This window comes from Macrobrachium nipponense, chromosome 22 (genome assembly GCF_015104395.2).
Source record: "Macrobrachium nipponense isolate FS-2020 chromosome 22, ASM1510439v2, whole genome shotgun sequence".
NCBI classification, from domain to species: Eukaryota; Metazoa; Arthropoda; class Malacostraca; order Decapoda; family Palaemonidae; genus Macrobrachium; species Macrobrachium nipponense.
Window position 1 is genome coordinate 18,536,521 of NC_087213.1, and position 14,547 is coordinate 18,551,067.

The window sequence follows — 14,547 nt, forward strand, 5'->3', positions numbered from 1 at the left end:
TATATATATATATATATATATATATAAATATAATGTATATATATAAGTGTGTATATATACATACAAACTTAACGCTATTGTCTACAGTAACGATGACTTGACTTTACATAAAGGCGCCATTGAAACTACAGCGTAGATCTCCAAGCTCCCATCACAATATGAACGAACTGCTAACGATAACAGTGGCGTGCTTTTGTTATCTACGGAATGAGTCAAGCTGATAACTACACGCCACGTCGTCTTCTGTCACACGCCTCGACAAGAAGAGTTGCACGAACAGATATCGTCCTCGTTTTATTAGACTAACTTGATAAGTTACTAAGTCATTTATACACAAGATGTTCAGAGTTACTTTCTAAAGAATTCACGTACGCCCACCGTGTTTAACGTTCACTCTTCTGAACTAGAGTCAAGTATATAAAGCATCCGGTATACTTTCAATAACATGAAAGCTAAGTTCAAATAAAGGATGGATACTAGCCTCATCCTGCTATAAACAGTGGATACATTCTTTTTTTCAATCAATAATCTTTCGAACGATTTCAAAACACTTTTGGAGTGCACTGACCACTCACGAATACGTGAATCACTAACACACACAAAGAGAGAGAGAGAGAGAGAGAGAGAGAGAGAGAGAGAGAGAGAGAGAGAGAGAGAGGACCCTCGAACATCCCAAGTCCAAATATCCATAGTTTCCATCGGAGGATAACAATCACACCATCAGAATATCTACAAAAGGAAATCAATTAAAGATTACGCCTTCACTGGAATTTGTAAACACGGACTGTTGGCATCTGAAATTTGAGCAAGTGGTAGACAATATCTTAACATTTTCGGTATGTCTTCCTTTTCATATCTCTTATGAGAATGGTTTCCATCCGTTAATCAACTAAGACAATTAATGTTGTCCCCACCTTTCAATGTTTAGGTAACTGGAAATGAAAAGATATTTACCTAATACTTAATCACATTATAAATGCAATCCGTGATACATAATACTCATAATAGTCTGTTTTATAATTCCAGTAAAGTGACAACTCTAAATGTGTTTCCATTTATAAAAGTTTCGATGACGTAACATCTTAAAAGGGCTTTCACAATTAAGTCAATTTATCTGGCTTGGCATCGCTGAAGGGACATGATAATATTTTCAAAGAAATTGTGACCATTCTTGACATTTTAAAAGAAATATAATAACCATTCTTGACATTTTAGAAGAGAAATCATCACCATTCTTGACATTTTAAAAGAAATATCATCACCATTCTTGACATTTTAGAAGAAATCATCACCATTCTTGACAAAGAAAAGAACGAAGCCATTTCAAAGAACTCTGTTAATTAATCGAATAATCTTTTCCCGGTTCATTCATTCTTTTCTCTTTTCTTCTCCTTCCAGGCAGTAGGAGTGGCTGTCGTGGCGCTGGCTTCCATGGTCATCTCCAAGGACAACACCTACGGAGTCCTCCTGAGCGAAGGCACCTTCTCCTTGCCCATCATTATCCTCATCGCTGGACTTATCATTCTCCTCATAGGATTCTTAGGATGCTGCGGTGCCGTGCAGGAGAGCCCGTGCTTGCTATACACGGTACGAGGAGTAGTATACTCTCTCTTTCACGCACACGCACACGCACACACACATACATACAACACACATTCATATATGTATATATACACGCAAACACTTTGTGCATCAATTTCTGGGTCATGCTTCGGATATCACTGTTATGAATTAAATCTAACCAAAACCATTCAACTTAAATAAATACCAATGAAATCCGGTAAGTGAGGTTGGAATCAATTTGACATATCAGGGGAAAAAATTAAAACCAAATCACTCCTTTTTGCAGCCCAAGATTAAAAAAAATAGCGAAAAAATAAAAAAAAGGACATTAAAAAAAATATGAATGGTACACTTCTACAGCTGTAGGAAAAAAAAAACTAGTTTAAAAATTAATGTTACAAATGCTTTTCCCCACCGGACAGTACGCAGGCATCGTGCTCATCCTTCTCCTGGCGCAGCTTATCCTTGGCATCCTGATACTGGTGTACTCGAACAAGGCTGAGGAAATCATCGTAAAGGGTATGAAGGAAGTCTTCGACGATTACGGGAGAAACGACACGAGCCTCACCAAAGCCATCGACCAGGCTCAGCATGATGTGAGAATACAAACGCGCGGGTTGTACTGTGTTCTATCTGATAACGATGACAAAGCAATCGCCTTTCCACTAACTCTCCTTCACTTTCTAGCAGCAGACCGATATGTTAAAAACTGAAACACTCCTTTATCCGATCCCCTGCAAGCATGAGAGTATGAGGGAAAAAGTTTCCCTTCCCATGCCCGTCGACAATGAAAATAATAATTAGATTTTTAGATTTTCATTTTTCTGCCCCGTCCCATGGCTTCCAAGTGATCCGATTATTTCTGGAATCTTTGCCAGATTTCAGGGTGGCAGACGAACAGGCAGTTTCACTCTTCAGTTTTGTTATGACACAACAGCTTGATTGTCTTTTTATTTCCTCTGAAATTCAGTAATTCTGCAACTTCATTCAAAACCGCTGTGATGAAGAAAGCTACATCGCAGCGAATTTACAAAAATTGTTGACCCGAAATACCTGAGAGAAAGTAACGTTTTACAATCTACCATCTTTTAGGAGAAACGCAAAGCAACGGCCGTAATGATTTAATGATGTAGCAACAGCGAAAAGTTGTGTCATCGCCACCTCGTATATATATATATATATATATATATATATATATATATATATATATATATATATATTATATATATATATAGGTAGATAGATAGATAGATAGATTTTATTTTACAAGGTGGCGATGACAGAACATTTCGCTGTTGCCACAACATTAAATTATTAGGGCCGTTGCTTTGCGTTTTTTCGAAAAGGTGGTAGATTGTAAAACGTTACTTTCGCTCAGGTATTTCGGGTCTACAACTGTTGTAACTTCATTGTGAGATGACTTTCTTTATCATAGCGGTTTTGAATGAAGGGGCTGAGCTACTGAATTTTAGAGGAAGACTCACAACGCAACAACCACTTATACAAAGTTAATATTTCTCAATTTCTCAACTTAGTTAAAATGCTGTGGCGTCCAGAACTACACCGACTGGGAAGACTTCTATTACGGGCAACAACATGAGAACAACAGCGTCGCGGACGGCTGCTGTAAAGGCAACACGACGGTTGTAGGATGTGGTTTAGGTGTCCTTGATGACCCAGACGTCGAGACCAAGATCTACACCCAGGGCTGCTTCTATGCCATCCAGGAAGACGCAAAGGACGCCACCGTCGGCCTCGGGGTTGCCTGCCTCATCTTGGCCCTCGTGGAGGTTAGTAAGAAAGCAGGTGCACAAACGTCGTATTCACAGGAACAAGCAAACATTAACATTAATAAAACGAAAAAAGTACAGATTATTATCAATAGCATACTGTTGTTCCTTGAGAAAATATCTTGATTCTTAATAATACAGAACAATATTTAGAACAAGGAAATGAACTGAGACTGACGAGTTTAAAAAAGAAAAAGAAATCTAAGACTGACGGATATGAAAGAAAGGTTTCACGCCATTTCCACCGAAGTTCGATTCTCGGCTCGGCCACCGGGGAATCAGAGGAATTGATTTCTGGTGATAGATATAATGTGGTTCGGATCCCACAATAAACTGTAGGTCCCGTTGCTAGGTGACCAATTGGTTCCTAGCCACGTTAAAATATCTAATTCCTTCGGGCCAGCCCTAGGAGAGCTGTTAATCAGCTCAGTTGTGTGGTTAATCTAAGGTATACTTAACGTCATTTACAAGACTTGAATCTACATCTTATACCCGAAACTGCTTCCAAAGAGCGTCGCTAACAGAGTCTCTCCTTCCAGGGCTTCAGCATATCCTTCGCCTGCAGTTTGGCCAAAGGAGCCCGTTAACAGCATCCTGAAATGGCCGAGAGAGTGGCAGAGGAGAGTCCCCAACTCCAACAGCCATCTCAAACGCCAAGTTAACTTCCGCTGTCACAATGTATCAACTTTTCTACAACATTTCGGATTTCCTTTAAGTGAATATTCAGCTAAAAAAAAAAAAATGACATGATACTCAAAAGATGGAACGTGTCATAATATTATACGGTAGAGCCAAAGATAAGTGCAAGTGGAAATCACTCCTAGTTCTATTATAACCTTCGTGTGTGTGTGTTTGTGCGTGTGCTAGTTTTTCCAAAAGTTGTTACTTAAGGCCAGCATAAAACACAAAAATTTGGGGACTTACAATTGCAATATATATATATGTATTTGTAATGTATATGTAATGTATATGTAATGTATATATATATATATATATAATATATATATATATATATATATAATATAAAGCTGACTTTTATAAGAACGATATCTATTTCAACCACACCTTATTTCACACGTATATCTGAATCTTCACCACAAATTGCTTTTCATGGTGAAATATGATAAAGTGCGTCTAACTACGTGAGACTGTATCACAAGCTTAACGATAAGAGTCGTGCAGGAGCGCAGGCGCACTAGAATGTCTGAATGCCTGGTTCCACGGCACAAGGACCCGTACGTCAACTCTGAATTTATAGTACTACGTATTTACTTACATTTGCATGTGAGGCCTGCAACATCAACCCTGGCCAAAGCAGATGTATCACTGATTTAAGGTCCATTCCCTGACAGGCACAGAGCGGGTGCAACCATTACCAAAAGTATGAAGAAGAAAATGAAAATAAGCTAGAAAGTAAAACACAATTTTCAATTCATTTCACAGCCCTAAAAAGCTGGAATTATGAGGGGAAACAAGTCCCTCCCCCAAAAGCACGTTTGGGTTGAAAACTGAAGCACAATGCAGCCAGTTTTCATAAACAAATTAGTTCAGAAATTTAAGCCATGGGATTCATGGTAGATTTTCCGTTTGTTATCTCTCTAAACCTTGTAAGACCTTATGACCTTCAGACTGTACAGAGCTTTTATATACTATGATTGTTTCCGAAATTCTTATGACCATCAACTATCTCACAACCCTGTCCTCGCTTTGTTCACACTGCCCTTGTTTTCTGTAATTATAAAACCATCAGGAACGCACTTTACTACCGAAAATCTTTTTATAAGCATATACTTTCAGAAAGCGTCACAAGTTTTCATAATCCCATGATTGACAGGCTTTTCTAATAAAATTTTATCTTGAAACCCCTTACAAGGCATTTTAGTTCTTGGACACCCATTGTGCAAGGTTCATGATCATCTGCTCTGTAACAATCTCTTCTTATCTCAGCTTATCACATGATAAGGAACGCATCTGCTGGTTACACAAACACTGATGCACCTTTCCTAGTCCCAGACATTGAGATATGTGATGCAATGCTTTCATATTCGTGTGGGTTGGTTGGGCAGAATCCAATGGTCAATTTCAGGCCTCTTACTTCCTTTCACTCGTACCACTCTTAGGGCAAGGGCCCATGCTGGCATAAGGCCAGCTTAATCTAACCCAACCAGGTTGAAGGCGGACCTGTGACTTAAGACTTCGTTTTACGTAAGTTTATCGTCATTTACTTCATACTTTCAATGTTTGACATTTCCTTCTACATTGAATTTAATATTGTTTCTCATGATTATGCATGTCTATTAAAAATCAATAAAGGAGATATAACCAAAAAAATCAAGCGTTTCTTTCAATTCTACTGATCTATGTATCGCTATAATCCGAAGTCAGTAGAGAAAAAAAAGTCGTTTAGATGAACGTCTTTCCTCCACTTGCAACGCCAGTTTAACGCAAAAACTGTGCGACAATTCTCTTTTCTCTGATCTACGTAGATAAAGTCTTCAGTCCTCCTTCCTCTTATCTTCACTATTCCTCTCCTTCCCATGAGAATCTTCGGAGTAAAAAAAATATTTTAGGAAATGGTATTATCGAGTTACTTTACTCCTTTCTATTAGATATCTATCTTACGGACTTCGTTCGTTCGTTGTAATTGAAGTGTAGTGTTATTATATTAAGCAAACTGTATCTTCCCACTATGGTTTATTATCGGTATTTGCTCTGATTTTCTTAACCAAAAATGAGTTTGTTGATAATAAAAATAATCCTGAAAATGTTTATAAACGTCTCTTTACACAGCTAAGATTTTTCGTCGGCAACAGAAAATAAGAAGACTGAAGAACATCACTGACATTCTATACGCCTAATGACCATTATTTTTCAACAATCTACGCCATACTTAGTTTGCAAAAATGTAAATGATGAAAAATATTCTTGATGTTAGTGAGGACTGCCTAGATTCTGTATCATAAAAACTAATCTAACTTCTTACAATAAAATCTTGAATAAAGTGATGAATAAATGAAAGTAAAGATCAGGAAAATCTACTGAATTTTTCTTCCAAACTTTCCTCGCACGTATTATTATTATACCCAATGGCAAAAAGTAAGGTAAAACTTCTTGTGTTTACCATGTAAAATACGTTAAGGAAGAAAACGTTCTTGGCAAATTAGAAAGAAAATGGGCATTTCATATTTCTTCGAAGGGGGACTACTACATTATTTAGAATCACTATCGAGTTGTAGGGATTACTTGCCTATTTTATTTTTTTAAATTTAAATTATTCAAGTTATTTTGACATTATCGGCCCTATTTTACCTATGCGTGATCTCTCACGTTTGGATAAATTAATTTATTATTATTTTATTTTTATTTTATTTTACGTTCAATTCTTAACTTGCTTTTTCACACACCAATCTGCAAATCGCTTTTCCGAAAATAAAGTCGTCACCCATTTCCCGACAAGTTTTATCAGTTATAGCAATTTTACATACTAACTTAAAGAATGCTTTGCAATAACCTCTTGCCTTATTATCCGATAATTCCGATCTGGCTTCAGCATTCTGTAAGAAAACAGTATGCCCTCGTTGATTGTTATAAATGGCACAGGATATTGGTACGGCAGCCGTATCCCGATCGCGGTAGATATTGGTACGGCAGTGAATTGGGCATGCGTCAATTTCAGACTTCTTGCCGTACAAATAACAGTGTGGTGGGGGTACGGCAGACTGTCAGTTGTGCCGTATTGCGCTCTGGACTTGCTGTAGGTACGGCTGTTAGCTGTATCCGTTTTCCAGTTTGGTAATCATACTGTATTATGTGACCACAGTTCGGCTTTTAGGCGGGACAGTCCCGCTTTTTGAACATCTGTCCCCCTTTTTTAAGTTAGAAAAATGCCTCGCACCCCTTTCTGTTTTGCTTTTGTGAATTTTGTCCCGTTTTTTGTTTGTGCTACAAAAACAAAACTATCCCAATTTTAATGGAATAGTACTGAAATTGTTTAATTTTGCTATTTCACTAGCTGGTAAATTCTATCGTCTTCTCTGACAGCCTGAGAACTGAATGAAGTGAATGAAAAGAATATTGTAAAGTGTATATAGGCGGCCCTTTGTAACTGCCGATGTCGTGCAGAATAAAGGGCCGAGAAAGTCACCAAAGGTACACGATGGAAGTGTATATATTTATATATAATCCTCTTTGAATCTCCTCTTCGGAGTTCTTCTCAGGGCTATTTTCCAGCTCGCTAAAGCCTGAAAACATGTTTTTCGGCGAAAACTAATGTATTATTCCGCGGTTCATGCTGTTCCTTTGCCATTTTTCTTGCTGTCACTGGTATACCTAAGGTGTAACCAAGAGTTCGCGCATGCGCAATTCACTGCCGTACCAATATCTACAGCGATCGGGGTACGGCTGCCGTACCAATATCCAGTTCGTTATTATTAACAGAAATGTTAATAATTCGTCCTTGCTCCCAATTAAGCTAATCATGATGCTGTCAGGTTCAATATCTCACCACTTAGCATTTTCTGGTGTATCAGGTGCCATTTGCTCTTTTTCATTTTTTAAAAATTTTCCCACAGAAGATTCCATCTTTTGAGTATCATGTCACAAAAGAATGTTCAATAGCTTACATGTTCCGCAGGATGGTAGTGCCCTCAGTGCATCTCAAGCAGTGAATTGTAGATATTATTTATGGTTCTTTGCAGCTTCCCTTTTATTCCTTTTTATTGAGCCTCCGTTTATATTATCTTTCTCCCATCTTACTTTCCACCCTATCCTGACAACTGTGTCATAGTGCAACTGCGTTGTTTGAATCCTGTTAGATATCTCAAACCTTCTTCACTTTCCATTTCGCTTTAAGTGCAGAATGTTCCAATTCCATTCCAACAGCTTGGCCACATGACAACACCCTTCAACTGTAAAAGCAAACGTCACAACAACCCAATGAATAGAAAGAAAAGTAACAATGACTTGTAACATCCAAACAAAACACCCCTTAACCTTTTTAAAATAAGATTCAGACACTTCACGTACTTTATGTCTAAATGGTAATTTTGAAGTTATAAGAACATCCAAATTGTCGCTTCCTAGGGGAGTAAACCTACTAACTACTTCGCTGTTGCTGTTGTTGTTGTTCTTGTTGTTCTGTGTGTGTGTGTGTAGGGAGTAGGAAAGGTCTGTGGAAGAGCCTAAAAAGAGTATGAAAAAGGCGTTTCGCGTTGAGTCAAAGATACAGGAATTTCAGAATAGGATATTTATGATTTACTCATTAGGATGAAATTGTAAAAAAAATAGATAATGTACATGTTAAACAATACAGACAAATCTTTTCTAATAAAATGCAGTGTATTTCTTTTCATTTTCGTTGGTGAAATACCGCACTATTTGTCAGTAGATTTTAGCATGCCCCCCGAGTTAGCTGAAGGTCGGATCACGCCTTGTTAACAAAAGGACTCGAAGCTAAAGAGATGAGTGACGTACACAGGTCCTGCAGGCACTGACTTTGTTTACACAAAAATACGAATATCTCAATGCGGATATATCTGGTGTGCCTTATCAAATTCCTTTCGACCATTTTCCAAGATATCCTGCTATAACGAAAACATAATAAGAGCTCAAAATAACAATATAGACTCTCACTCTTCATGTGATTACACTAAATTCTTAACAAATTGTAAACCGTTTGCACATCACGGGAAAATAATAACGCAAAATGGATCTCAAAAAACGATCAAATTACGCATTTAGTAAAATACTTTTCAAAAGTAATTTAAATTACGACGTAAGAGGCCTCTCCCGATCGAAATATTCAAGGACCTCGACAAAAAAACTATTATAAAAAAAATTAAAACGCCAAGTTACAGAGGAAGGTACCGTTCGACAAGAATGAAAATTAATTTCAGCGAAGACAAGAGTAATATACGGCTGGTGAATGAGTTCCAATTTCGCTGACGGAGATTAAAAGGCAAGACTCCATAAATAAGCCCACTAGAGCCTTGTGCCTTAGCGATGACGTCAACGGTATATCGTGATAAAAGATACTGGCATAAAACAACAACGAGCATTATGTGTCTAAAGCAAATAATGTTACTCAGAATGAGAGACAATTGAACATCAATAATAATAATAATAACATAAAATGCAAAAAAAAATTTGACTTGTCTCTACGCTACTACTAGTAGTACTTCTTCTCCTACTACTACTACTACTACTACTACTACTACTACTACTAATAATAATAATAATAATAATAATAATAACAAATAAAATGCAAAACAAAAATAATAAAATCTGACTACAACTACTACTACTACTAATATAATAATAATAATAATAATAATAATAATAATAATAATAATAATAATAATAATAATAATGAAATGAAAGGAAAACATTAAATAATATAAATCTGGCTAGTCTACACTGCTACTACTACTACTACTGCTAATAATGATAATAATAATGAAATTAAGAGAGCAAAGTAATCTTCCTCATATAAAAGAGGGAGAAAAAAATTCCTGAGAGACAACTCGAAACAGCATCACCATTAATTTTGAGGCGGGGACCTCATTCCCTTCCTTAATGAAATGAGATTTCCAACGACCATCTCTCTCTCTCTCTCTCTCTCTCTCTCTCTCTCTCGTCTCCTCTCTCTCTCTCTCTCTCTCTCTCTCTCAAATATTTCGCTGCTTTAGTTGTCTACTGCATCGAAGGATTGCGATAGCTTTTGGATATTTTGTGTGTGACTTGTGTTTTATTATTATTAATATATGATTCGACGTCAATCAACAGGTGTCCATCAAAAATTGGTATTGACTACACGTTAGCCAGTGTCCTCTGCAAAACGGTTCGGGCTTCACGTTGATCAGTAGGTCGCTTCAGTGACTCCTAATTCGGAGTTGACATATCCTAATGTTGCAACTACGGGAACCTGCTAATCATTCATTCATCTTCGCCTCAATGTATAATGAACAGAAGTCTGACTTCTTTCTTTACTCTGTGTATCTGTTTTACCGAATCTAAAACAACTCCTTTTCGTCGCTGCAATAACAAGTATAAAATGCGCCGAAGTCTCTTCGGGGCAGTCGAGTTTTCTGTATAACGTATAAGTCTGTATGAAACTCTCAGCCGTGGCCCATGAAACTCTCAGTCTCGACCCATGAAACTTTCAGCCACGGCCCGGTGGTGGCCTGTGTAGTATAAGGGTGCCAGATGCACGATCACTGCTAACTTTAAACTTTATATAAAACCAAAACTATTGAGGCTAGAAGGCTGCAATTTGGTATGTTTGATGATTGGAAGGTGGATGATCAACATACCAGTTTGCAGCCCTCTACCCTCAGCAGTTTTTAAGAACTGAAGGCGGACGGGCAAACAAATAGCCATCTGCAATAGTTTTGTTTGACATTCCTGTAGCTTCTGATCAGGTTTTTCGTATCTCCCTTCGCTAGACGAAAGATAGGAATTTATACCTCCTTCCCGCTCAGGAAATCAAAGAAACGCCCAAGAGACTTCCTTAAGAAAAAGTAGTATTGAAGGACTTTCGTAACAAATGAGGGGCCACGAGAATTTTCTTGTGCGCTTCGAAGATACATTCCGTGACTGTCTTAACTTTTTCCTGAGAGCTTCGAAGGTACAATCCAAGACTGTCTTAACTTTTAAGCGTAAAAGGATGCTGCACAGCCATAGACCCCCTTTTTCAACCGGATGGTAAAAGATTCTAGGGTTCCTTGACTCGCTCGCTGCGTTTATCAAAACTTCAACTAAACTTCCAGCTGCACTCGGCATGTGAGAAGTAGCAACGGCTTCCTTGTAGGCAGAGTTCATTCCACTGACATCACGCTTTTTCCAACTCACACAAAACTGATCACCTACGCACCTGAAATGCTCGCGGTCCTGTTTTATTAAAATTTTTATTTTCATTGTTTTTATTTTAATTTTTATTATTATTTTACCATTTTGTTAAATTTTGAGTAATGAAAGTGCTCGATCTTTCCTTTAGTTACAAAAAAATGTCCACAAACTACTACCCACTATCTTCATACATCTGACTTAATTCGAATATGTAAAGGAACCCATGCTTCTGGGGGTAGTAGGGCGACCCCAGGTGGGAGGGTATAAGGATAGGATAATGGAAATTTTCTTAAGTATGATAAACAGAGAAAAGGTCACATGTAAATCACTATTCTTTATCACCAGTTTACAACACAGATCATTAACCAAGTATGAGCTATCATATCTCAAAAGATAAATAAATAACTTAAAAAAAACACACACACACTCCGAGATTTCCAAAGCTTAGCAACCTCATCCCAAAAGACTTGTTTCATAATAATAATAATAATAATAATAATAATAAAAAAATAATAATAATAATAATAATAATAATAATAATAATAATAAATGAAAAATAGTATAAAAAAATTAAATTATAAAATTTGAAAAACACTAATAATCTGAAGAATGAAAATAAAAAATACTAAAAATAATAAAATAAAAAAATTATAAAAATAATATACATTAAAAAAAGAATAAAAATAAAGATAACAAAAATGTTAAAAGTAATAGAAATAAAAAAAAAAATAATAATAATAATAATAATAATAATAATAATAATAATAATAATAATAATAATAATAATAATAATAATAATAATAATAATAATAATAACCCTTTCTCCGCTCCCGCTGCGTCAGAACAGGAACTAATAACAATTCATCAAAAGTAAACTTTTCCAGGCGATAACATCAGTCATAATCCACGGATTTTTATTGCGCGACTTGCAATCCGATGCATCATTCGCAAACTGCAACGCCTGCAATTAGGGAAAAAGTGCATAAGCGAGTCATAAAACTTACACGAGGCTGCTGCGTGGCGAAGCGTATCATTCATTCATAATAATTAGTTTGATTGATGGATAGATTTTCCCCAGAACAAGTTTAAAAAATATGATAATAAATATTATGCAAAACTGGGGCAATACTCTTAAGCAAGATAAGAATTAGCAAGATAAGAATGCTTATCTTTTTTTAAACAAATATTTTGCCAAAATGGGGCATTATTCTTGAGCAAGATAAGAATACTCATTTTTCAAAATATTTAGCGAAAATGTGGCATTACTCTAAAGCAAGATAAGAAACAATACTAATTTTTTAGAATACATATTTAGCGAAAATGGGGCATTACTCTTGAGCAAGATAAGAATTAGAACGATAACAATACTCATTTTTTAGAATAAATATTTAGCGAAAGAGGCATTACTCTTAAGCAGATAAGAATAAGCAAGATAGGAATACTTTTTTTTTTTAGGTTTTCAACATGAAGTCGTTTACTATACAGGAGGTGACTCCGGAGAAAATACAAAAACAATGGTTTAGTCGCAACAACAACAACAATAATAACAAAGGTTATATTACCTATAGAACAACAACTGCATGGTACAACCATCACAACATTAACTGGGAAGGAAATCTGGAGAAACTCCTGGGAGAGTAGTAAGCTTTAACCCACGATAAATTCTACATACGTCGACGATAAAGAAAGTGACGGTAAAGAAAGTGAGAAAATGTCTCCAAGCAAACGGACCCAGGAGGAGTGAAAATGCCACTTTCCCCGCAATTTCACTCTCAGCTGTGTCGTATCTTTCATCTTTCTCCATCACTTTCCATCTTCCTGAGCTTTGCCTAAAAGTCAATCGCTCGCTGTCTCTTCCATCAGCCACGATCCCACGTCACCAATACCTCACTAAGGGCAACCTCTAACTCCTTGGAGGAGACCCCAACCCCACCAACAACCCCCAGCGCCACTCCCCCTTACCCCAAACCCCACCACCCCAAGGAGGCTGAATCTTCCTTGAGCTAAGCCCGTGGTTATGGATAGCGTACTACATATCTTCTCTTCCCTTTTTCCTCATTTTTGCATTTCGAATTTCCATTCTGTTTAAATAAAATGAAAGTTAAAGTCGACATTAATGATACTCTTCTTAAGAAGTCCATAAAATTCCGTTATTATATCTAAGTTTTACCAGACCACTGAGCTGATTAACAGCTCTCCTAGGGCTGGCCCGAAGGATTAGATATATTTTTACGTGACTAGGAACCACTTGGTTACCTAGCAACGGGACCTACAGCTTATTGTGGGATCCGAACCACATTGGATCGAGAAATGAATTTCTATCACCAGAAATAAATTCCTCTGGTTCCGCGTTAGCCGAGCCGAGAATCGAACTTCGGATCACCGGAATGGTAGTCGAGATTTTTCTTTTTAATTTCTCCAGAACTTGATTTTGAATAATTCCGACAATTTCTACGATTGGGCAAAAAAGAAAAAAATAAGAAAGAAAGAAAGAAAAAGCTCAAAGAGTTGCCCATCTCGCTGCAGGGCACCCTTTCCAAAAGCGACACGGCGTAATCCTACCTCCAGCTTACTCTGGACGCGTGCAAAATTACAACAACCTGTCTAAATACTAATCCAACAACTGAATGGATTGCTATATTCTACTGTCAAGGAATCAAGCTGAACTTAACTTTCGTTTTGTCAAACTGTCTGAGTATTATTATTATTATTGTTATTTCTACCAGCTTGTTGGCCCGCGCTGGAACCCGGCGCTGATGTCTCCCCTACCCTCCCGATCCCATACCTACTCCCGCCCCACCCGAGGCGGACAAAAAGATTTGCCGAAGGAGGGTGGATGTCTCCCCTACCCTCCCATTCCTCTACCCTGGGCGGACAAACCGGTATATACCGTCTCATCTACTTTATTATTATTATTATTATTATTATTATTATTATTATTATTATTATTAATGGTTTATGTGGAGTTATTATATTGAAGAGGTCTTCACTTAACTATAATAATAATAATAATAATAATAATAATAACCCTAAAAGGAGCAGTTTCATTGTTTCATAAGGACTTCCCAAGAGCTGCATTCCTTCATATTTCACAGTGAATGGGAGCGGCGGCGGCGCATATTGCGTCATCGTAGCACCGTCGACTCGTTTTCCCTTACCGTATCGCATGTGTTTTGACCCAGTTTCTTTGGAAGACGCTGATAAATGTCCGACACCGACGATGCCCCTAGCTCCCCCCCCCTCCCCCCCCACCTTCTCTCTCTCTCTCTCTCTCTCTCTCTATCTCTCTACTCTCTCTCTCTCTCTCTCTCTCATTTAGATTCCTGAGCCGGGAGAGGGGTACCCATGG

At 37.3% G+C, this 14,547-nt stretch overlaps 1 protein-coding gene across 1 annotated transcript in view; it reads left to right on the top strand.

Moving 5' to 3' along the window:
• The window catches only part of LOC135198517 (CD63 antigen-like), an 8,617-nt gene extending 4,446 nt beyond the window's left edge, over nucleotides 1–4,171 (top strand). The window contains exons 2-5 of the mRNA XM_064226171.1: nucleotides 1,399–1,587; nucleotides 1,986–2,159; nucleotides 3,099–3,353; nucleotides 3,893–4,171. Coding sequence (XP_064082241.1) covers nucleotides 1,399–1,587; nucleotides 1,986–2,159; nucleotides 3,099–3,353; nucleotides 3,893–3,940 — 666 coding nt within the window. The 3' untranslated portion in view covers nucleotides 3,941–4,171. The remainder of the gene's footprint in view (nucleotides 1–1,398; nucleotides 1,588–1,985; nucleotides 2,160–3,098; nucleotides 3,354–3,892) is intronic.
• Nucleotides 4,172–14,547: the final 10,376 nt, after the last annotated feature.